This window comes from Littorina saxatilis, linkage group LG2 (genome assembly GCF_037325665.1).
Source record: "Littorina saxatilis isolate snail1 linkage group LG2, US_GU_Lsax_2.0, whole genome shotgun sequence".
In the NCBI taxonomy this organism is placed as follows: domain Eukaryota; kingdom Metazoa; phylum Mollusca; class Gastropoda; order Littorinimorpha; family Littorinidae; genus Littorina; species Littorina saxatilis.
Window position 1 is genome coordinate 29,006,931 of NC_090246.1, and position 25,527 is coordinate 29,032,457.

General features: G+C 41.3%; 1 protein-coding gene across 6 annotated transcripts in view; it reads right to left on the reverse strand.

Annotated features, from left to right (window-relative positions):
- The window catches only part of LOC138958697 (uncharacterized), a 189,207-nt gene that overhangs the window by 38,892 nt on the left and 124,788 nt on the right, over positions 1 to 25,527 (reverse strand). For all 6 annotated transcript variants that reach the window (XM_070329921.1, XM_070329924.1, XM_070329920.1 and 3 more), the window contains exons 62-88: positions 25,083 to 25,210; positions 24,250 to 24,444; positions 23,534 to 23,733; positions 22,942 to 23,072; positions 22,544 to 22,647; positions 21,852 to 22,042; positions 20,751 to 20,881; positions 20,225 to 20,349; positions 18,627 to 18,824; positions 17,105 to 17,313; positions 16,654 to 16,784; positions 14,023 to 14,141; positions 12,509 to 12,703; positions 12,145 to 12,328; positions 10,654 to 10,788; positions 9,509 to 9,648; positions 8,909 to 9,025; positions 8,405 to 8,663; positions 7,638 to 7,785; positions 7,055 to 7,231; positions 6,727 to 6,844; positions 6,041 to 6,231; positions 5,129 to 5,267; positions 4,477 to 4,675; positions 3,441 to 3,554; positions 2,813 to 2,981; positions 675 to 794 (exon numbers count right to left, since the gene is read on the reverse strand). In XM_070329921.1, coding sequence (XP_070186022.1) covers positions 675 to 794; positions 2,813 to 2,981; positions 3,441 to 3,554; positions 4,477 to 4,675; positions 5,129 to 5,267; positions 6,041 to 6,231; positions 6,727 to 6,844; positions 7,055 to 7,231; positions 7,638 to 7,785; positions 8,405 to 8,663; positions 8,909 to 9,025; positions 9,509 to 9,648; positions 10,654 to 10,788; positions 12,145 to 12,328; positions 12,509 to 12,703; positions 14,023 to 14,141; positions 16,654 to 16,784; positions 17,105 to 17,313; positions 18,627 to 18,824; positions 20,225 to 20,349; positions 20,751 to 20,881; positions 21,852 to 22,042; positions 22,544 to 22,647; positions 22,942 to 23,072; positions 23,534 to 23,733; positions 24,250 to 24,444; positions 25,083 to 25,210 — 4,267 coding nt within the window. The remainder of the gene's footprint in view (positions 1 to 674; positions 795 to 2,812; positions 2,982 to 3,440; positions 3,555 to 4,476; positions 4,676 to 5,128; positions 5,268 to 6,040; positions 6,232 to 6,726; positions 6,845 to 7,054; positions 7,232 to 7,637; positions 7,786 to 8,404; positions 8,664 to 8,908; positions 9,026 to 9,508; positions 9,649 to 10,653; positions 10,789 to 12,144; positions 12,329 to 12,508; positions 12,704 to 14,022; positions 14,142 to 16,653; positions 16,785 to 17,104; positions 17,314 to 18,626; positions 18,825 to 20,224; positions 20,350 to 20,750; positions 20,882 to 21,851; positions 22,043 to 22,543; positions 22,648 to 22,941; positions 23,073 to 23,533; positions 23,734 to 24,249; positions 24,445 to 25,082; positions 25,211 to 25,527) is intronic.

Here is a 25,527-nt window from a genome sequence, read left to right on the forward strand (position 1 = left end):
TAAATCATGCCCTTGATATCTGTGCACTTCATGACAAAATATTAAAAATAATGTGCATGAAGAAAACTTTGAAAAAACCCACAACATAGTCTCTTTTTTTCTCTCTCTTACAAGCCATTCCCTCCTCTATTCCAAGGCTTCTTCTTCTTCGTTCATGGGCTGACACTCCCACGTTCACTCATATTTTTACACGAGTGGGGTTTTATGTGTATGACCGTTTTTACCCCGCCATTCAGGCAGCCATACACCGCTTTCGGGGGAAGCATTGCTGAGTATGTTTGTGTTTCTATAACCCACCGAACTCTGACATGGATTACAGGATCTTTTCTGTGCGCACTTGGTCTTGTGCTTGCATGATCACATGAAGGGGGATAAAGCACTATAAAGCAGATCTGCACATAAGTTGACCTGGGAGATCTAAAAACTCTCCACCCTTAACCCACCAGGCACGGCCGGGATTCAAACCCGCGACCTTCCGCATAGGATTCTAGGGCAAAACTCTATCCTCCCCCCTCTACTGTGCAAACATGACAAAAACTTCCGCATATGATTCCAGGGCAAAACTCTATCCTCCCCCTTCTGCTGTACAAACATGACAAAGACTTCCGCATATGATTCCAGGGCAAAACTCTATCCTCCCCCTTCTGCTGTACAAACATGACAAAGACACTTACTACTCAAAAATGGTGTTGTGCTGAGGACAGATGCCCAGCAGTCCAGTTTTGCCGTGAGACTTCTTGCCCTCCACCAGCACCACACCAGCACTAGGGCTTAGCACACCCACCATCATGTTGCTGTCAAACAAATAATAACATTATTTTATACCTATCTCTTAATCATAACTCAATCTCACCTTTCCCTCGGTAGGGTAGGTTTGTAGGATCTTTGCTTGGTCCTAGCCCATTATTTTTCTTTATTTTATATTTTTTCCATTTTGACATCATATTCTACAGGCTAGTCCTTAAGAGGCGTTACACTGTGCCTGTAGGCCAGGAAAATTCTTCATCGCATCAAAATAAAATTGTAAAAATGTTTAACTTCAAGAATCATTACAACAATAAACAGTTTTGAGGATCTTCTTTTATTTTTATTTTCTCGTTTGTCCGATGGATACTCCAGTCATTGTGATGAAGGTGGCAGTATGCCAAGGGTCATCCAGGCTGCTGTAAAGCCCTTGTTTTTTTAGTCGTCTGTTCTTTCAATGTTTTTTTATCCACTCTGGTGCCAGGAGACTGGTTCCGCATAACTTTCTTTCTTTATTTGGTGTTTAACGTCGTTTTCAACCGTTCAAGGTTATATCGCGACGGGGAAAAGGGGGGGATGGGATAGAGCCACTTGTTAATTGTTTCTTGTTCACAAAAGCACTTATCAAAAAATTGCTCCAGGGGCCTGCAACGTAGCACAATATATGACCTTACTGGAAGAATGCAAGTTTCCAGTACAAAGGACCCAACATCTCTTACACACTGCTTGACTAAAATCTTTACAAACATTGACCATACTCTATACAAGAAGCACTTAACAAGGGTAAAAGGAGAAACAGAATCCGTTAGTCGCCTCTTACGACATGCTGGGGAGCATCGGGTAAATTCTTCCCCCTAACCCGCGGGGGGTTTCCGCATAACACTCACTCACTGCTGTGTTCTTTATTTAAAGCGCTCAAGTCCCTTTGCTTCTTAGACAATGTCAACTTTATTTGATACAAATAAAACAGTATCAGCATCGAGTCTACATGAACATTTCTTTCTGCCAATCAGCTGATTTTCAGAAGCAATTTCAGAGAAACTGTCAAGGAGTAACAACCAGAATTTTCATGCTGCTGATTGCCAATGTCCAAGCTGGAATTTCTATAAAAAAAAAGTTTAGGACCACAAACACAAGAACATTGACTGCAGTCCAGGCAAAGGTTTCCTCTTAAAATCTTTCCTAAAAGTGATATTACTTTGTGCAAAGTTAACGAATATCTCTCTTAAAAATATTGCCAAGAAAGAAAATATACGATTAGCAAGTAATATCTCTCTTAAAAAAATCCTAAACAAGAAGGGCAAAGCCCATACGACTCACATGCTTTACACATTTTTCCTACCAAAATACATGTGACCTTGACCCAAGGTCAAGGTCATCCAAGGTCATGCAACACAAAGCTGTTAATTCAAGACATAGGAAGTACAATGGTGCTTATTGGCTCTTTCTACCATGAGATATGGTCACTTTTAGTGGTTCACTACCTTATTTTGGTCACATTTCATAAGGGTCAAAGTGACCTTGACCTTGATCATATGTGACCAAATGTGTCTCATGATGAAAGCATAACATGTGCCCCACATAATTTTTAAGTTTGAAACAGTTATCTTCCATAGTTCAGGGTCAAGGTCACTTCAAAATATGTATACAATCCAACTTTGAAGAGCTCCTGTGACCTTGACCTTGAAGCAAGGTAAACCAAACTGGTATCAAAAGATGGGGCTTACTTTGCCCTATATATCATATATAGGTGAGGTATTGAATCTCAAAAACTTCAGAGAAAATGGGAAAAATGTGAAAAATAGCTGTTTTTTAGGCAACATTTATGGCCCCTGCGACCTTGACCTTGAAGCAAGGTCAAGATGCTATGTATGTTTTTTGGGGCCTTGTCATCATACACCATCTTGCCAAATTTGGTACTGATAGACTGAATAGTGTCCAAGAAATATCCAACGTTAAAGTTTTCCGGACGTCCGGACAGACGGACGGACGGACGACTCGGGTGAGTACATAGACTCACTTTTGCTTCCATGTGAGTCAAAAAGGGACAAATAACAAGGAATCTTACAGTGTGGTTGTCTTGGCAGCTCCGTTGTGTCCCAGAAGTGTGGTGATCTGGTCGTTGTAGACATCCACATTCAAACCATGCACCACATCCTCTTTGCCCTTGAACGACTTTCGTAGCCCTCTCACGCTGATACCAATGTCAAGGTCACTGGGAGCAGGCTCGTTCAGACCTGAAAGCAAATAAATGAGTATACTTGCGAAAACATGGTAGGAGTTTGATGTTTGTGAACATCTGTGTATTTGCTATGTAGCTGAAATAATTTGCTGCGAAAAAACAACAAACTGAAAATTAGATTCCTTATCATTAAGCCTCAGAGAGCCGTGCAGTAATACCAGTTGACTCCTTAACATTTCTTCGTACATTAGCTTCAATGATCTGCTGACGATCAACACAAGCCAAGAAAATGAAAAAGAATTGGTAATGCTAAGCACACAAACAACTTTGTTTCAGATGAGAGAAAGGCATACATTATGAACTTGTATTCTCCAAAAGTGGCGTATGGCTGCCGAAATGGCGGGGTAAAAACGGTCATATACGTAAAAACGCACTCGTACCAAAAACAGTAGTATACGTCAGAATTTCAGCCCATGAACGCAAAAGAAGAAGAAGGAGAAGAACTTGTACGTACCAGTTGCCACGTTGTTGCTGGGAGGTGGCAGCATCTTGGTGGATGACGACAGACATGAACACCAGTAGGACGGAGTAACTGGGAAATACCATGGCTGCTTCACTCCATACTTGCCTGCAATTCAAGATCAGAATAAGCCAAAACTGCTTTTTCTATTGGAATATTCATCCGTCGCTGGATCAGACCTGCCAACCCTTGTGAAGCCTCAAGCGTAGCAATTTAGATTTTATGATCCATTTTGTGAGCGCTAAATGGAGTGGGAAGAAAAACTGAGTACCAGGACTGTTGCATGCTTGTGATTATTCGTTTGAGTGTAGCAATTTTTAGCTTGGCGTAGCAATTGCTCTTGGAAACTCTGCAGGATTCTTAATTCTCAATTTTTATTTAAATTTAATAATACAGTCGAACCCCCTTTTTAAGACCTCCCAATTTAAGACTTCCTTCTTTTCAAGACCCTCCTTTCTGGGACCGTCTGTTGATAACCTCTGTATCTGGATCTGGATCTGGATAACCCGCCTGGGTTGGTGGTTGGCGGGTGCGCCACAGAAGCCGACGACGACTATCAACGTGACGTTTTTGGGTGTGCGCATCCAAAATAGTCTTAAAAGTTCACTGTACACAAGGTGGATATAGTGTACAACTCCAGCTGGTCTTCTTGCTGCTGTACTTGCAGTTTTAAATTTACTTCTATCTCAAGACTCCCTCTCTTTCAAGACCTGGTTGTCTCAGATTTTTGAAGGTTGTGAAAGGGGGGTTCAACTGTAGTGAGCAAAGCTGTGGCTTATACCTAAGTGTTAGTGCTGATTCTTTCGAACAAAAACTCTAAAACCTTTCAACTGGAACTTTGAAATTTACAGAAAAACCTAAATAATTTATTTATTTATTTTACAGCTGTGTATGTTGGGTGTGCTTGGCTAGAGTGAATGGAGTGAAAACAGCATCTGTCAGAAAGAATTCCCAAACTTGGGCAATAAAATAATCTGTATTCTGTATATAAACAACGAAAACTCGTGTCTGATCCACAAGGTTCACAAACCTGGTTTGACATTGCGGATGTACCACCCCAGGATGAAATAGATGGCACTGTCAATGAGCATCATGTAACACATCCAGGCGAAATCCACGGAGTCTCCAACATTCCTGTTCATGGTGTCCCACTGTATTCCAACCATCTCCTCCTCGAAGCGAGTGATGAAGATGGCACCATAACTGAAGGCCGTGGTAGATGACAGGCACTGGAAAGAAAAAAAGTTCACTCGAAAAATAAGCATTTTCCAGCTCAAAATAGGAAGTAGAGCATGAGAAAAAAAACGATTTTCTTTGACAATCTACTTCTATCATCAGCCGGCACTCCAAATCAAACCGGTACAGATTTATTCAGTCATTTCTGCATCTTTATTCATTTATCTATTTTTTACTTTTTATTTCTTCTGCATGTTCTTTGCGCTTTTCAAAGATAATGCAATGTTTCACTTCATTTTTGTCACACTGATTTACAGAACTTCTTTGTTGATGGGTTGAAACTCCCATGATCTTTTACGCGTATGACTGCTTTTACCCCGACATTCAGGCAGTCATATGCCGCATTCAGGGGAACTAACACGACATTTTTGATCAAAGATTTAACAAAGCACACTCAAATTATCTCTCAACAAAAAAAGTCTACTACTACTGGCAGACACACTCACAGCCAGAGTCTTCTGCCACATGTTCAGCTGAACCTCCGCGGCGACTAGAATGACGTAGGGCAGGAAGGAGATGAAGTAGATGATGAGCACGGTCAGGATGGCCAGTGTCACACGACTGAAGAACGAGCTGACCAAGTAGCTGTCCACAGAAAAACAGAGTACAGTGGAACCCCCATTCTAAGACCTCGAAAATCTTGGAAAATCATCTCTTTCTTTATTTGGTGTTTAACGTCGTTTTCAACCACGAAGGTTATATCGCGACGGAGAAAGGGGGAAGATGGGATAGAGCCACTTGTCAATTGTTTCTTGTTCACAAAAGCACTTATCAAAAATTTGCTCCAGGGGCTTGCAACGTAGTACAATATATGACCTTACTGGGAGAATGCAAGTTTCCAGTACAAAGGACTTAACATTTCTTACATACTGCTTGACTAAAATCTTTACAAAAATTGACTATATTCTATACAAGAAACACTTAACAAGGGTAAAAGGAGAAACAGAATCCGTTAGTCGCCTCTTACGACATGCTGGGGAGCATCGGGTAAATTCTTCCCCCTAACCCGCGGGGGGTAAATCATCTCTTAAAAAGGAGGGAGTCTTAACATGGGGGTTAGTTTACAGAGATAAAGAAGTCTAAGAAAACAAGGTCTTAAAAGGGAGGAAGTCTTAAATTGAGGAAAGCATATTCTACTCATCGTTGTGGTGTGTGTACTGTGTGACAACCATGTTTTTGGCTGCAATGACAATTGTTAAAGGCAAATATCATCTTAGCGAATCACCACATCATGTCCCAAATAGTTGCTTAGACTGGGAAAAAAACCACCAAATAGACAGACAGACAGACAGGCAAATATCTGTTCGTTAAAAACAGACAATAAAGTATTTGTTCTTGTTCTTCTTGTTGTCACTCACCACATCATGGTGGTGCTGAGGCAAAAGTCGAGGAGGAAGAGGAAGATGATGAGCATGTTGCTGTAGTGGAAGATGTTGGCATACTTAAAGATGATGGTGATGATGGCTGACACCAGCGCCATGATCAACACCGTGACCACAAGCCACGCCACAAAGTTCAGTCCTGACATCATGCCCATGATACGCAGAGACTACAAAAGAGAAAACAAAAGAATCAAATGAAACACAACAAATCAATTAATATGATGATGATGACATAGACACTGATGAGGGATATGGTAAGACTACAGTGAAACACCCCTCTTAAAGGGAGGCGAGGCACTGGTGTTACAAGTTATTTTTGTGTGTTTCATAACTCTTGGGTCAAAAATTGTTTTAGAATTAAAGTACTTGGTCCATCTCAAAACAATTTTTTGTTGTTAAATCTGAAAAAATACATGTAAGAACTACAGTGGATTCAGTGTACTTTCCCAGACATGCAGAACATACAGTGAAAAACAGTTCAGAGTCCTGTGAAAGAAAATTAAATACATCTGTAAAAAGGCTAGACTTCAGAACAGCTGAAGCAAATGCATACAAACACAGAGGGACAGATAGAAAAAAAAACACACACACACACACACACACACACACACACACACACACACACACACACAACAGCCATGCAGCCCCTGCCAAACACATACCTCTTCCTGTCCATTCTGTCGGTCGTACACCAGATTGTGTGCGGCTATGCCGATAGCTGCCAGCCATGCAAACGTCATCAAGATCGGCAGCAGGTAGGACCCAAGGAAATGAAGGTAGCTGCAAGGAGAAAGAAAACAATCATCAGAACTCCACAATTTCTACTTGGTACCTGCGTGTAACACAAAAGAAATATACTGTATTCATTTGAAGAGATTGGTAAATAAAAAGCCAGCCAAAACTTGTAATTTCTCATCCAGCAGATGAGATAAGACACTAAGACAGCAAATCAGTTAAAAAAAAAAGCATTCACACAATGTTTATGCTTACTCATCCTCCATGTGGCAAGGGAAAGGCATCTGCTGCAGAAGAACTCCGGTGTCGTTGAAGTCGTTGCCTGTTTGAAGACGCATGATAGCCCCTTCCACCATGTCCTGCAGCTGCACGAAGCCACGCATGTAACGCAGGTCACTGGCGAAGTTGTCTCTTGGGTGCGGCATCCAGAGTCTGAAATTGCAGAGCATGAAAATGTAATAGGAAAGGCAATAACGATGATAGTGGAGAAAATAAATCAAAAACAAATCGGTCAGTCAATCAGTCAGCCAAGCAACCAAACCAACAACAAACCAACAAATAAAACAACTACAGTAATGAATCAATCAGTCAATCAATCAAAACTCTGCTGGCATCCGCCCTGATATGGCCCTTCGTGGTCGGCTGGGCATTAAGCAAACAAACAAACAAACAAAAGTGTGCTGGCATTTTTTTCTTCTGTTATCATATCAGCCTTCCATACCATGCTTTTGCTGATTCATTGTTCAACCCTTGCAACCAAATCTCTTTTTATTCTGTCTGTTCACTCATTCATCCTAAACAATTTCTATTGAAAAACTAAGATAGTGTCAATTGTTACCGGTCCTTAATCCTGTTTGTGGTGGGCACATTGTCCATGTCCATTCTGATCTTGTACATGATGTGCTCAGGCAGGTTGCTGGTGCCTGCTTGTCGCTTCTTGCGACCATTGCTGCTGCTGTCTCCATCCACATTCAGGAAAACAATGCCTGCACAGAGATAAAAATCTGCTAGAATGCATGTCGCTAGGGCGTGGGCACAAGTTACAATAAATTCCAAGAATCTCTCCATCTGGGAAAGTCTTGTAGAAACAAATGAAATAATGACAATAATTTCAGCAAGACAGCTTTCTCAGCTGTCACCTTAAACACTATCGTCTCTGAAAAAAAATTATCACTGACATATTCTTTCGTCTGCATATCTTTGCACAACCTTTCGCCTTGTGGGCAAATATTTTTCAGGGTCAAAAGTGAAAATACTCATTCCCATGTTTAACAGCCTGAGCAGATGTTGATGAACTATCATGTCAGCCCACAAGATTCCTCAGACTTGGAGAACAACATATTCCACAACGACTTCTGGGCTGATCAGCTGAAGGCATTGTTACATCTTTAGATTTGAATTTTGACAAGCTAAGCCCCATTTGGTCATGGGCTGAAACTTCTTCGCACACTCATGTTTTTGCACGAGAGGATTTTTACGTGTATGACTGTTTTTACCTCGCCAGCCAGAGGCAGCCATATACCGCTTTCAGGGGATATATTGTGTACATTAACACACATTCCAACAAAAACTTAAACCTTCTCATTCATCATTCATAGGCCTCACCTCCAAGGAACTGGTTGTTCTCATGGAGCTTGAAGGCCCTCTGCTCCAGCTCTGCCTCATCGGCGACACCTTCAAAGCGACTGAGGTCCAGACAGGTGGTGTAGTTGTAGACCAGTTCCGCCACCAGCTGCAGGGACTTGATGTCGCTGGTGTTCATGTTCTGGTTTTTCAGGGCGTCCAAGCTCTTGGACACCCTGCTGCTGTCCACGCCCAGAGTGGCCTTCAGGATTCCTTGCACGAAGCCCGAGTCTAGATTGTCCTGTGGAGATAGAAAATGTATGAATGAGGTGCTGTTTTTGTCAGACCAGTCTTGCTCTTTGTGTGATGATGAGACAATGAGACAAGAAGAGCATAATAAGGAAGATGATGACTCCCCCCTCCCCTCCCCTCCCCTCCCCCACCCCCCAGAACCACTTATTCAAGACACACACATACATTCCAACACACTCCTACTGCATTCATCATCTTATCTGAAGCAGTAGTTAATGAGATTAAATTGCTTACCTGAAGCCCTTGCACACCGGATGTAGTGTCGGCCAAGGTGACCAGGCTGGGAGCTTTCTCTGACCATTTCTTGGCCACCCGTTTCACCTCTGACAGGGTGTCGAACACCCAGTTTGCCTGCAAAACGTACAAGTTCATATATACACAACCATTCACAGCACATTTCTACAACTCTGCATCCGAGAAACAAAATGGTCACAAGCATTATAAGATTAATGTTACATGCACTCATTTTGCATCTTGCTATGACAAAAGAATTCAACCTCAAGGAATCTTTCAAACATACTGCTTTCTCGCCATCTTCTCTTACCATCAAAATTATGCACAGACTCAACATGTGAAAGGAGAAGCAAACTCCATATAACATTGTGCATCAGCCCTGGGAAGATACATGCAGAACCTGAACCTGTAAGTCTCCATTTTTTCTTGAGGACGTCATTTCATTTAAGGAATACTTTAGTTGTTTTTATAGGCTGCACATGACAGATGCTTTTTTTCCACCGTGAAGTGTTCCCTCATCAGAGAGACTTCATCACTGGCATTCCTAGCTGCATGGCTAAAAACACACGTTCATTTAGAGTTTAAAAAATGTGCACTCACATCACTGATGATTTCCTTGGTGAGCGGTGTATCGGGTGTGTAGAGAATCTTGCCGTACATGATAGGTTTAAGGTAGGACCAGATGACAGAGCCCAGTTGAGTGCTCTTCACTGTGCGGTACAGTTCCTTGCAGAATTCACCTGCAAAAGATCAATCAATCAATCAATCAATATGAAGCTTATATAGCGCGTATTCCGTGGGTACAGTTCTAAGCGCTTGTCGAAGAGTTCAACACAGGACTAACAAAGAAACTAACATCTACAGACGGACACGAACCCTATCACACACTAGCAAACCCTGATAAACATACAACAAACAACTGTTTAACAACAATGTACACATCAATAGCTAGGTCCAAACAAAATAATATCAAACACAAAGAAAACACCTCTCACAGAGCACAGCACAAGAATGTCTTTTGGGGCACAAAAGATGTGAAAGCATTAAAACGTTTTAGTACAGCGCTACCTGTAATGTGAATGTGTCACTGAGACAGGATTATACTTACATGCGGAGTATCAAGACTGCATGAAAATAGTTTGAAGCAACCACTTTCCCGTTATTTTTCATCGGTTCACAAATTCATAGTCTTCTGTATGAAAATATTTTGAAGCCACCTGTTTTATAGAATGATGGTTAATGTTCCATGGTTCACAAATTAATACTCCCAGTATCTGTCTGCCCAAAAGTGTAACAAATTGCATAACCACACAGACACCCTTGCTAAGACCACTCACAAGTGCCTCCCTGTTGCAGGTGTAGACAGAGTTATTTTGGTTTGCAAATCAAAGGACAACAAATTTGGTCCTTTATCTGGTAACCTTTCAGAACTTCAAACTATTTTCAATGTGGCACAATTAATGCAACACCATCAATCATCAAAGTGCTATGTGCAATAAAAGGTCATCCTTGGGACCTACCAAAAAAGAGCCTAAACTGCAGGTGTCCTTTCATGGCAGGTATATTTTGGTCAGGCTAATAGTCAAAGGGACAACAGAAGGTGCCAAGGTGCAAGGAGGATTCATCTCAGAAGCTTCACACTTTACATAACCCCTTTATTCATTCACAAAATTACACACGAGGAAAGAAAGTTCTAGTGTGCAACCAAACTCATCCAGCAATGACACGTCCATGGAATTCCATACCGTTCAGCGATGCTTCTTCTTCGAGATCCTGTTGGGTGCGGGCGCTCTGCACTCTGTTCTGCAGGTTGAACTGGTCGTCCACCGACCCTTCTATGCCGCACAACGCTGGCTGCAGGGACACCAGGGAGTCAAACTCTGAAACAAAACACATACAAAATAAACGATAATTGTTTATTCTTCTTCTTCAGTGTTTATGGGCTAAAACTCCCATGTACACTTGTGTTAAAGCACAAGTTGGTTTTTATGTGTATGACTGTTTTGACCCACCATTTAGGCAACCATACGCCACTTTCGGAGGATGCATGCTGGGGATTTTCTTCTGTATATAACCCAACGAACTCTGACAAGGATTACAGGATCTTTTTCGTGCGAACTTGGTCTTATGCTTGCGTGCGCACACGAAGGGGAATAAGGCACTAGCAGGTCTCCACATAAGTTGACCTGGGGGATCGGAAAAATCTCCACCCTTTACCCACGAGGCACGTATTTGAACCTGCGACCTTCCGCAGAGGAGGCTGATGTCTTATCCACTATGCCACTGCGCTTGTCGATAATTGTTTATGAATGGGGTAGCAAGTTTTGTGAAGGTGGCGCTTCCAACAAAAATTTTAAAAAACCTGACAAATACATATAACACTAGCTGCAGGAACACCAAGGAGTCAAACTCTGAAACAAAACTGCAGTGACACACACAATAAATGTTACATGTAGGACAGTTTTGTGAAGGTAACGCTTCCCACAAACTAAGAAACTGACAATTCACATAAAGTTTTTCCTCTTAACACATTTATTTTCAACATCACTGAATAAATTCCAGCAGCCTCTCAGACAGAAATTATTCACATCTTACTGAATACTCTACAAAGAGATTCCTCAAAGAGGGTTGTCAAAAATTGGTGATTCAACCAATATTTTGACCACAGAGAGTCTGCAACATTTTTGGCAACATGCATTCATTTTCTTTTTTCTTCCTTTCAAACACATAATATATTTGGATGACAGTTTTGTTGAAGAATACTTTTACTATGCCTATCACACTCAAACCTCTCTGAAGAAAAGCAACACTCATAGAATGTCCAACTCAATCCACACAACCACACCAAACATTTTCAAAAGCAAGATAACAAATACAGGTCTCTAATGATGCCTAACAAAGACAAAATGTATAAAATGTAAAACCGTATAAAATGAATATCAAATTACTGACTTTCTGAAGGGTGGCAAGATCTAAAAATAGAGGCTCTTAAAACACCTGTGTTACAGTGGAACCCCCCTTTTAAGACACCCCCCCCTCCCCCCCTCCAAATATAAGACTTCCTCCCTGTTAAGACCCTGTTTTCTCAGACTTTTTGTTCATAACCTTTAAATTTACCCCCATTTTAAGACTCCTTCCTTTTTAAGACCCGATTTACTCAGATTTTGGAGGTCTTAAAAGGGGGGTTCCACTGTACTGTAAACCAACTTCATCAACACAGCATCATCATCACCCACCTCCATCAGCGGTGACACCAACATTGGCCAAGAGGGGGCCCAGAGTGCTGTTGTCACTCATCAGGATGACCACAGCTTCTTGCAGGGTCTGGCCGCCGTCACTGAGGGAGTCAAACACTACCTGGACATCCGACTTGGTCATGTTCAGTGTCCCCAAGAACTCCCCTCCTGTGTAGCTGATGTACTGTACAGAGAGAAGCACACAATGAATTCCAGCGGATAGTTTAACTCACTCACTCACCCACTCACTCACCCACTCACTCACCCACTCACTCACTCACTCACCCACCCACTCACTCACTCACTCACTCACTCACTCTCACTCACTCTCATTCTCTCTCTCTCTCTCTCTCAAGTTACTAACTTTCTGAATGAGAGATCCAATGTCCAGTTGAGGCACGAGGATCTCCATGAAGTCAGTGAGCTCAGTGGTGTTGAAGGCGCAGAACTTGCTGGTGATCTCCTGTTCAAACTCCTGTGTGGTGTTCATCAGGATGAACTGGCGTAGCCTTTTCTCACAAGGCTCGTCCGACACCAGCAGACCGCTTGCGTTCAGGAACTGAAAAATAGAATTGGATGTATTAAAATGCCTTAAACCATTCCAACCCCCCCCCACACACACACACACACAAAATTGGAGTAGGACTGCCTTGATGGCAAGGAAAACACTCCACAAACGTAAAAGTCCAGTCGTGCTCACAAGTGCACGTCATGGGAGTTGCAACCCATTAACACACACACACAAGAAGGGCAAAGCCCATACGACTCACATGCTTGACCTCGACCTTTAGGGTAACTAAACCTAGCAATGACATCATACACTAAGAACTGCTTTGCACATTTTTCCTACCAAAATACATGTGACCTTGACCCAAGGTCAAGGTCATCCAAGGTCATGCAACACAAAGCTGTTAATTCAAGACATAGGAAGTACAATGGTGCTTATTGGCTCTTTCTACCATGAGATATGGTCACTTTCAGTGGTTCACTACCTTATTTTGGTCACATTTCATAAGGGTCAAAGTGACCTTGACCTTGATCATATGTGACCAAATGTGTCTCATGATGAAAGCATAACATGTGCCCCACATAATTTTTAAGTTTGAAACAGTTATCTTCCATAGTTCAGGGTCAAGGTCACTTCAAAATATGTATACAATCCAACTTTGAAGAGCTCCTGTGACCTTGACCTTGAAGCAAGGTAAACCAAACTGGTATCAAAAGATGGGGCTTACTTTGCCCTATATATCATATGTAGGTGAGGTATTCAATCTCAAAAACTTCAGAGAAAATGGGAAAAATGTGAAAAATAGCTGTTTTTTAGACAACATTTATGGCCCCTGCGACCTTGACCTTGAAGCAAGGTCAAGATGCTATGTATGTTTTTTGGGGCCTTGTCATCATACACCATCTTGCCAAATTTGGTACTGATAGACTGAATAGTGTCCAAGAAATATCCAACGTTAAAGTTTTCCGGACGGACGGACGGACGGACGTCCGGACGTCCGGACGGACGGACGGACGGACGACTCGGGTGAGTACATAGACTCACTTTTGCTTCGCATGTGAGTCAAAAAGTAGAAAATTATTCCTAAGCTATAATTTGTGCTTCGTATAATGTTTACAATGCATTGTATATTTTGTAAGCGCCTAGGGCTATATTTAGATTAGGCGCACAAATGTTCATAATAATAATAATAATAATAATGTTACCTTGAACAGAAAAAAACCTCACAAGGCCTCAATAGCAACAGCATCGGTTTCACCTATCATATGCTGAAAAAAGTATACTTCTCTTTCATTCTCTATCACTTCCTCACTTTTTCTTCTTCTCTGTCTTTCTTTTCTTCTCTCTCCCTCTTTTATTTTTTTACTTACCACTCGAATAGAGTAGGTGCCGGAGAGGAGAGCAGTGGCCGCCTCAGGGCTAAAGTCAAGTTCATCGATAAGATACTGCTGCACCGCAGCAACATCATTCTGTAGGTCCGACACTTGAACTGAAATTGAACAATTCCCCAAAGATATAAATATGTGAATGTATAAACCATATTTTGACTATACGCAGGTGAGGTGTATTCAATGTGGGTGGAGTCATCACATAAGCTAATCGCTTTACTAAACATGTACTTAGGCAACAGAATAAGCCAGAATCTTCAACCAAGAAAAGAAGTGCAAACAGATTAAATAAAGTTTTCCTTTTAGGTTTTCAGGATCATTCACTTAAGTTGTATAAGAATAGCATCTGACAACCACAAGCAAATGAAATTTGGAAATGACTGATGAAGCATATCAGCTTTAACCTGTAAAATACTGATTGCATTAAAACCTTAAAGCAGATCCATTCATTTTGTCAGTGATGTGCATTTGTATTTTGCTTACAAAACAGTGTTATTTTTACACATGGTAATTAAACAACAATTCTTGGAATGATACACTGCTTTACAATCTCTCACTCCCACCAAACACACCAATCAAACACAACCAAAAACACAACACACACACACACACACACACACACACACACACACACACACACACACACACACACACACACAGAGAAAATAACAGTGGTGCTAGTTGTGCTACTAAATGTCCACAGTAAAACAGTAACACTGCAGAGAATCAGTAACAGTAAATCAAAAAGGATTTCACAAGAATTAGTATGTCATGTTTTTGTGTGTGTGTTTTTGTTAAACATGTTAGTGTGAAGACCAGATCTATAAGATTATCAAAGATAGGCAACTCAGAAAGACACAGTGGTGGTGTGAAAAGTAACCTGCAAACTAAAATCCAAGACCAGGAAAAACACAGTCATCAAAACAGCTATTGGTTGAACATTGTTAACGAGAGACATGAACTATTAAATCGAATAAAAACAGATGTCATTATTTGAATATCACAGCAATCAGTAAATCGGTGAACAGTTAAAAGTGACTTCAAAGAGAAATATAACATCTGGTCTAACATGAACAAATGCATGAAAAATTAAAGTCAGAAAACACACATGGAAGTTCTACAGTATTCTTCATGGAAACATGTTAGAAAGAACAGTCACAAGTCTAAAACAAGAATTGTAGATCTACATTTTCAACAAGACTTTTTTTTTTTAGAATATAGGTGGGTTTTTTACACTTGTTAGTTAAACTCAGCAAAACAAAGAGTTATTTTTGTCTTCACTCATGCTTACCAAGAGGACCATCTGGTACTTTTTCTAAAGAAAATAAATATATCATCAGGTCTAAATCCTTTTACATTAGCCAGTGTAAAACCGTTGCTCCTATCTGATTTGCACAAAAATGTGTCAACTGTGTTGTTTTACATCTTCTTTTTACAGTTACAATTGTATATTCATCACACTTCATTCCTTTTCATTGTATAAAGATAAGACTGTGTGTCTAATCTTCAACTTGTGTAAATCAATCAATATGAGGCTTATATCGCGCGTATTCCGTGGGTACAGTTTTAAGCGCAGGGATTTTTTATTTTATTTTTTATTTTTTGCAATTTATATTGTGCACATATTCAAGGAGCAGGGATTTATTTATGCCGTGTGAGATGGAATTTTTTTTTACACAATACATCACGCATTCACATCGGCCAGCAAATCACAACCATTTCGGCGCATATCCTACTTTTCACGGCCTATTATTCCAAGTCACACGGGTATTTTGCTGGACATTTTTATCAATGCCTATACAATGTTGCCAGGAAAGACCCTTTTGTCAATCGTGGGATCTTTAACGTGCACACCCCAATGTAAAGGCTTGTTACAAAAAGCAACTGGAAGAAGCAGTGATAGCTCTCTGAAAAGCTAGCATGTGAAAAGTTCCTGCAGTAAACATAACTGCTTGCAAAAATCAAATTCTAAAATGCATTGCATCTATATCTATATACAGCTTGTGTGTGTGTGTGTGTCTGTCTGTGTGTTCACGATTCACGGCCAAAGTTCTCGATGGATCTGCTTCAAATTTGGTGGGCATATTCAGGTAGACCCCGGACACAATCGTGGAAAATTTTGAACACGTGCGTGCTCTCAGCGCGCAGCGCTGAACCGATTTTGGTTTTTCTGTACATCCATTCCCAGTAACTCTTCCTTATCTTCTCCAGTGTTTTGCGCGTTTATCTCCCTTCCTTCGTACGGTGCCGGGTATTCGGCTCTACTTCTTCCCGGCGAAGCCGTACCCGGCGAAGCGGGTATTCATCTAGTACCATATATATATCCTTGTGACAGCTTTAATTTTTACAAAGACCTTACAGTTCACTAAATGTTCCTAAACCCTGAAACTCAAACACTGAGGATGCAATGTGTACTACAGTTGAATCCCCAAATTGAGACCCCGATTTTAAAACTCCCTCCCTTTTAAGATCTTACTTTTTCAGACTTTCCGCTCATAACCTCTGCAAATTTACTCGCATTTTAAGACTCCCGCCTTTCTCAGACTCAATTTTCTCAGATTTTTGAGGTCTTTTAAAGGGGGTTCCAGTTATAAAGATGGACTGTATACTTACTTGCACCAAGGAGCCTGGTCTGTATAAGGTCAAGGCCAATCAGACCGCGGATGAAGATCTGGATGTCTGTAATGATGTAGTCATTCTCTGGCGGTACAACGTACTTCAGGGAGCCGACGATAGTCACCAGACTGAAAAGAAACATGTTGACTTTATATTACTTTTCTCTGTTTTTCAATGCACTGCAATGGCTTTGTTTTCTTCAATGATGACAAGAAACAATTTGTGTAGAAAATACACAATGAACAAATCCCAGACAGAATGCAACTGGTCCTATTCAGATAAACATTTCTGAAGAGACCGAAACTTAATTCAGCTTACTAAGAGCAACAACAGAGCAACAACAAAATCAAACAGTAAAAAAAGCCGTTGAGTTAGGGACGTTAGCAGTCTGTCTGTTTCAGATTATTGTCATTACAGAAACTTTGCCACAGCAACTTTTCTTCCTCACCTGTTCACGATTTTCTGCAAGGAGCCTTCCCCGGCCATGATGGCATCGATTGAGTCAGCATTCTCCATGAGGAACTTGATGTCAAATCCGTTGCCCAAAAAGTCCACCAGCACAGATATGCTCTGCAGCTGTGAGACCAGGTCCACGATTCCAGAGGTCAGGTTGCTCACAAACTGACCGGTGCCATCGCCCATCATGAGTCCAGTTAGCTGAAAAGAGGAGAATAATGACTTTAACCCCTTCACTGCCCACCCCTTACTAGGTACGTGGTCATTTTCGGTTTGCCGTACGCCCATAACCGTACCTAGTACGGGGGATTTGCGTTAGCAACATTTCAGGACATGTCTGAAACTAAATGGGAGGTAACCACTGTCCTAGTTCTTGTATGGGGTTCTAAACACAGTTCTTTCCCATTGACCGTTCGGATAAGTTAGTACCACGTGTTGAAAACTTTGTTAGAAGTGTAGAACCATAGATAGAATTCACAATGGCGGCCGAAAGTTGGACCTCAACTCGTAGACCTGTTTTCAAGCGATACAGTGTTCAGGAAGCTTTACAAAAAGTGATTAATATATTACCACACAGAAAAATACTTTTATGTGCTGTAATGTGAGTACCTGATGTTTGACACCAGTTTTAGCAGTGTTTTGTGTGGTTTTACGTGCTGTAATGTGTGTGTGTAAGTCCGGAAACTGTAATTTTTGACAAAAATGGTCATTATATCAATTTTTACTATAACAATCACAAACAAAGTCCAATGATCATGTCATCACATAATAGCCAAGGGTATAAGCAAAACACATGCCAAAGATCTAAGAGATATCTCAATAAATGATCGAGCAGTGAACAGATTAGTGAACCTACCGAAGAAAGCGAAATTTTGCCCTGGCACACAGCAATACCAAAATGCTGTTATACTGTGGCAGTGAAGGGGTTAAAAAAGAAAACAATGTAGCCCTCAAGCCTGTGTCCTTAATTGGGCAAAGTCGACTTCTCAAAGAATACTTCGTGAAGCTGGCCGCACGGAGCTTTAGCCCTGAGTTTTCGGTAAAAGACTTCGGGCTCAATCAAGGACTGCCTTAAAGGTCAGACATCACTTGCAGAGTTATTAGTGTTAGGCACCTGATTCACTGTGATTGCATTCCAAAGGTAAAGTAAAAGTTTAGAACAAAACGTATACCATTAAAGAAAAGTCAAAAGCTAGCAAGAAGGAAATAATAAAACATTATTCTCAATCCATTTCTTATACTGGAAAAGACAGAGGGTCAGAAGGAAAGCAGCTTGGCAACATAGTCCCAGCACAAGTCTGATTTTCATCCTCTTTTTTTTTTTTTTTTAACGCTATTGGTGTAAACACGTACAAATCCACTCATGCAAAACACATGAGTGTACGTGGGGGTTTCGAGCCCATGAACGCAGAAGAAGAAGAAGAAGAAACACTACTGGTCTCAAATTTATCTTACATTAGCTTTCTCTCACACTACGTCTTTACATTTATCTAAGCATCAAAATCAGTACCGACCTGTTCAAGGATTTCAGTGGACTTCCGAGCATCCTTCAGTACAGCAGCAGTGACATTGACTTCAGGTGTGCAGAAGAAGGTGCTGACTTGCGAAACGTTGAAGGGAGAGAAGCTTGGCAGACTGACGATCTCTGCAAGGAGAGCAGGGTGGCACAGTATGTCGGCAATCTTTTCCACTGTGTTGTTCAGGAATCGCGACTGCAACAAAATAGATACAGAACAATCAAAGTCAAATAAACCACTGCTCTAACTACCGCAACACGGTGGCCTAGTGGTAAGGCGTCCGCCCAGTGAGCGGGAGGTCGTGGGTTCGAACCCCGGCCGGGTCATACCTAAGACTTTAAAATTGGCAATCTAGTGGCTGCTCCGCCTGGCGTCTGGCATTATGGGGTTAGTGCTAGGACTGGTTGGTCCGGTGTCAGAATAATGTGACTGGGTGAGACATGAAGCCTGTGCTGCGACTTCTGTCTTGTGTGTGGCGCACGTTATATGTGAAAGCAGCACCGCCCTGATATGGCCCTTCGTGGTCGGCTGGGCGTTAAGCAAACAAACCAACAACAACTGCTCTAACTTTCAAATACAGTGGTACCTGCAATGTGAGGCCCCTTTAATGAAGGGAGACCTCCAAACAAAGGACACCTTTTGACCTTTCTCCATTTTAAGGCGTTTGTATGAATTCTAGAGAACTGAACAGGAAGTTTTTGACACTGTGATCAAGAAGTTTAAATACAAAGACATTCATCAAAACATCAGATTCAAACAACACAAAATGTATTTCTCTAAGTATAGCGTATACAGCATTACGATTACATTTTCAAACTGTGTTTCACATGCTGCTTGTTGTGGCAATAAAAAGGGCAACAATTCGTATTGCAGACAAAGTTAGTATTCTTTCATATGTTGGCCTTATCTTACGTCATTATGTAACAGGGTGTCAAAGCACTCCCACTATCTTTGGCAGCAAAGGCATCCAAATCTTTATTTGGTGTTCAACGTCGTTTTCAACCACGAAGGTTATATCGCGACGGGAGCATCCAAATCAGGGGTAAATTTGGGTTATAACTAATAACCTTTCATAACTATGCTTAGTTAGCAAGAGTGTAACATGATAACACAGCCGTTAAGATTGTCAGCACAGTGGTACCTGTGATGAAAGGACACCCTTGGGACCAGCTCAAAGTGGCCTGTCATGACAGGTATACTTTGGTCTAGATAATAGATAGGGACCCCAGGATGTGTTCTTTTAAGAGAGGTGTCCTCTCATCAGAGGGGCCACACATCACAGGTACCACAGACAGCTCTTCACAACCCACAGGTGTCTCACAGCTACTGATTTATAAATAGCTCAGTGCTCAAGACAGACAATCCCCAAGTAGCTGCTTTGACAAGGGGAACTACTGAATCACACTTCCACAATAAACGAAATCCGAAAATAACTCTGTCAGGTTTGTATGGGTTGTGGAAGAGTGAATACCCTTGCGTTTCCTCTGACAAACATTGGAGGGGCCAGTCATTAGCAAGGGGTGTGACCGAAACATGTGGACAGCTAGGAGCCCTCGGAAATCGTCTATTAGAACCATGCAGGACAGAAAACTCACAGTATTCAGGTTGATGGTGGAAGCCAAAAAAGACTCGACAGCCTTGGGTGCCAGCTTCATGATTCCTGTCAGGTAGGACTGTACATCTGTGCTGTTCTTCAGCAGGTCTTGGAACTGGAGCTCCACTGAAATAAAGATTTATCAGACATGAAATTTTGAAATCTCTAATTCTTACTGAAATTACTACATGTAATAGTATTCAAAGCAATGGATTATGCTTTCTCTTCAGAGCTGATTTTGACTAAAAAAAAGCACAAAAAATAAAATACATTAGCTTTGGAATTTACAAAAAGTCATAAAGTTGCCTAAAATATTTTATGTCTGTTAACCGTGATTTACTTTCACTGATGATAAACTGATTCTGTTCTCTCCTTCTTACTGCAAAGCAATAACAATAAATACCGAAGTCTAACCATATCTTTGTGGGTTTTTTGGGTGCAATCCAGCCTAACTACCCAGTCAGCTAATAAGTGAAGTATATGGTACAGTATGTGCGAAAGTTCTGGTTGTTCAGTTCACTTCCTACCAGGCAGTCCATTGGATGTGACGGAGAGGATAAACTCCAGGATCTGTCCCAGTTCTCCTGAGCTCTGCAGCATCGCTCTGATGTCATTGTCACCAAGGAGACTGGAAATGTCAGCCAGCACCTGGTACAACCTACACACACACACACACACACACACACACACACACACACACACACACACACACACACACACACACACACACACACACACACACACACACACATATATTTTAATTAAAATGTAAAAAATATTTTCAAAAATTATAGCTACCGTTCCGGGTCATACAGCGCGACTTTTTTCCTGAGTTTGACCCCTGCGTCTTGTATAACGAAGCGCCTAATCCGTGTATGAAATATGAAAAAAATCAAAGAGACCGCCTGAGTACCAGTCAAACAACTTGTGATAATGCATGTTTCAGCTACTAGGTACTACCCTGGCCAAGTTTCCTCTCAAGACATCAAAGAGACCGCCCCATAGGTTAAACTCGGTCACTGACCCTGGTGCAGGAAGTGTTTCCTCTCTCAGATCTATGACAGGGGAACCACCTCTCATAGCAAAAACTGGGTCATTGACCCCTGGGAAGAAGGTCAGTGTCTAAACAAGGCAACCCAGCTATCACAATGGACCTGCCTTTGATCTCGTGGCACACACAAACCGGTTTCTGACCAAGTCAGGGACAGAACGGGTTTTTAAACCCTATTTTCTCACATTATCTCTTCATAACCTCTGTAAATAAACCCTATTTTCTCACATTTTCTCTTCATAACCTCTGTAAATAAACCCTATTTTCTCACATTTTCTCTTCATAACCTCTGTAAATAAACCCTATTTTCTCACATTTTCTCTTCATAACCTCTGTAAATAAACCCTATTTTCTCACATTATCTCTTCATAACCTCTGTAAATAAACCCTATTTTCTCACATTTTCTCTTCATAACCTCTGTAAATAAACCCTATTTTCTCACATTTTCTCTTCATAACCTCTGTAAATAAACCAACATTTCAGACGCCTCCTTTTTAAGACCTGATCTCAGATTTTTGGAGGTCTGAAAAGGGGGTTTCAACAGTAATCCAACAGTGTAATCCAAACCGCACTCACTGGTTGAACCCTTGCATGATATCAGCAAAGAAGGCAGACCCTCGCTCCACACACTGGGTCAAGCGGTCAGTGTCCAGAGGCTCCGGCATCTGTGTCATGTTGGTGATCCAGGTTTGAAACTCCACCAACATCTGTGTCATCTGACTGCACTGGACTTCTCCTGATGTTCCGTTCACAATCAAATCAGATACCTGTGTGGAAAAAAGAAACAGGATTGAGAAGGGTGTGTTAGACAGTCAGTGAAGCACAGACTTAGAATAGTTCACAGTACATGAGAGAGTGTAAGTTAAGAGTGTTGTGTGTGTGTGTGTGTGTGTGTGTGTGTGTGTGTGTGTGTGTGTGTGTGTGTGTGTGTGTGTGTGTGTGAGTGTGTGTGTGTGCATGTGCATGCGTACGTGCATGCATGCTTGCGTGCATTTGTGTGTGTATGCGTGCGTGAGCGCGTGCATGCATGTGTGCGTAGATCATGCAAGTGTGAGCGTGTATGTTGTGTGTGTGTGTGTGTTTGTGTGCATGCACGCATAGGTGCATGTGTGTATGTGGACATGTGACATTTGTGCATACATATGGATGCAGGAGTGTGAGTGAGTATGTATATGTTTGCAACACTTATACGCATAATTCTATGTGACCAGAGTGTGAACTGCTACAATATAGCCATACTAAGAATATGCTTTAAGCACACAACTTACGGAATGCAAGAGTGCCTCCAGTCCATGTTGCTTGAGGTAGTTCACACCTGCACTGAGGTCAAGGCCTTTCTCCGTAACCATGGAACAGGTCAGATCATCCAGTTCTGTATGAAAAAAACCACATCATTTCAGACTTAATTTACACACACAATTTGCATACAAAAAATTCCTTCTGTTTCTATTTTTCATTTTACCAATAATATTGATTGTAAAAAAAATATATCAATTTTTTTTTTAAATATATGAAAAAGATATCCATAAATGTTTTTGTTTCTATTAACCTTATTTAAAGTTTTGACAATGTGTGCTATACACAATGATTTCATTACTCGTCATTTTTAGCACTTTTCCTTCTGAGCTAATTAATTCTAAATTCCAACTAAGAAGCCATTTCTTACTTGTGAAGAATGGTGCTGTTTTGAGAATGATCTGGAATACTTTGGCAAAGGCAATAACCTCTCCCTTCCCTGCCTGGAAATCCTGGGTGCCTCCAATCATTGCAACATAGTTGTGACACATCTGTTCCACTCTGAAAAGTAACAAACATACAGACAAGACTTTGTAGGTCATTCATCATTCAATTAACATATACAGCCAGCCAGCCAGCCAACCAGCCAGCCACACACACACCAACACAAACATAAGACCAGCTCCAGACTGGCAGCTATGGAGCTCCTGGCAAACAGAATATTATGAACATAAAAGGGAGTGCACCCCCCCCCCCTCCTTTGTATCTTATTTATTTACTTATTTGTCCTCAGGTGAAGGAGGGGGGGGGGGGTGAAGAGAGCTTCTAATCAAGCAAGCCCCCTTGCCAAAAAACAGTAAAACATTAATCCATAAAATAAAACAAAGACTGCTGTCATAATACAATGCATTTACCCAACCGCTGTTTTTTTATTTAAAATACATGTACCACATTTTTGGTGAGCCAAGAAGTGTTTCCAGTCAGATATTTTATCACAACAACACCACCGCGTGATTACTTACTGGTTCACGGCAGGCTGATTCAGGGACATCAGCTGCTTCAACACAGGGTCCAGCCATGCCATGCTGACCGTACTGTTGAACTGACCACTCTGTGCCTGCTCCAGATTGTTGACCATTGCTGACACAGTGCTATGCAATGCTTTCCACAGGCCCGTGTCACCGGCAATGCTGCTGTAGTTACCGTTCATCAGTCGGTCAAGCTGCGGGCAAGAAACATAAACTTAGTATAAAAGTAAGACTTTGTCATGGACACCGCAAGGACTACAGTTTACTGAATGACTATACAAGGCCCTATGACAGACTGTTGCTATAAAAGTAAGTCTTTGTCGTGGACACTGCAAGGACTAAAGTTTACTGAATGACTATACAAGGTCCTATAACAGACTGTTGCTTCATACAGTCCAAGAGAGCAAAGGTCAGAAATTTAATCAACTCAACCTACAGTTGATGAAAGCCATGAACCACAATATGAAAACACAAACTTTCACATTTCAAGATGAGAAAAACACACACACAAACTTTATTTTGTTAGACTTATATAAAGAGAAGCATACCCAAAACCACATCTCCTTTGAGTAAATTGGACATATCTTGCCCAAAATTCTCACACCACAAAAAAGCTAAAACTTAGGGGCTCTTTGATTTATCTGTTGTCTAATAACTATCAGAAGAGAAACCATGTTTTTGATCATATTTTCAACAACAACATTCTTCACCTGCACAAGCATGTCGCCAGCCTGGAAGAGATCGATGAGTTCCTGCACGCTGGTGGAGCGAGAGTTGATGGCGTCACACAGAGACACCTGGATGGCAGTCACGTTCGTACTGGCCGGGAACATGAACATGTTGGAGAACTGGACAGGGTCACAGGCCACTGTTTGAAGCTGGTCAGGATACGCCAACTTGTAGAACTGTATCAAACACAATCACCACAGGTAAATACAGTAGTATAGCGTAGCAAAGTTCAGATAGCAATGATATTGTTACGACTTATGTTTGAAGCTGGTCAGGATATGCCAACTGGTAGAATTGTAATAAACACAATCACCACAGGTAAACACAGTAGTATAGCTTAGCAAAGTTCAAGACGCACAGATGTTGCTAAGACTTATCGTCTTCGGCAAATTTGCTGTAATTGATGACCATAAAAGTTGTGGCCATTTTTCAAAAAGTTTGGCAGACTTTGAAAAAGTAAATAACAGCAAAGTTTTGGGCAATATAAAGTAAGTTTCGGTGTTTCACTAACTGCCAACGCCAAACAACATTCCTTGCTAGGTCTGTAAATAACATACATGCCCAAGAGACTAAGAGCAACATTCTTGAACAGAAATGACTTGAGGATACGGCTCCTTGAACTGTGAGTGCTAGTTCTTTGTTGCCTACACAACAAACATTTCTTTTCCAACCTGAAAGCAAATATTGATAAAAACAAGAAACACAAGATACTGCACAAACTATAATGATCTTAAAGTGAAACTGGACACAGCAATAGAAACTAAAGTCCCAAAATCAATGAAAATGACCACTACAAAAATGACTGAGGTCTCACCAGCTCAGGATTGACGGAAGCGGCCAGGATCTCAGCGGCAGAAGCTTGTCCAAGCATGTTCGTCAAAAGGTCTGCCACTTTCTGGGAGTCTGGCAGCAGGTTCTGAAGGTACACTGTGCCTGAGGGATCTGTGACCAAAAAAAGAAACATGTCACAAGAAGGTCCTTTCCATTGTCTGTAGATGTCACATGTAACATATACGTCTTGGTTTACAGTCCATGAAAAGGTTTTTTTCAAACCATTTCAGATCAACATTGGCTGGCTAATGTCAGTTTCTTGCTATTTTTTTCTTTTAAACCGATCAAACAAAAAGCAAAAAACAAGCAACATTTTAGATGACCACTGGCACAGCCTCACGCTGCATCCCTACGTACCGATCCCTTTATCCTCTCCTCCCACAATTTGTTGCATAGTTATCTCACCCTTGTCTCTTTTGAAGTTTCAG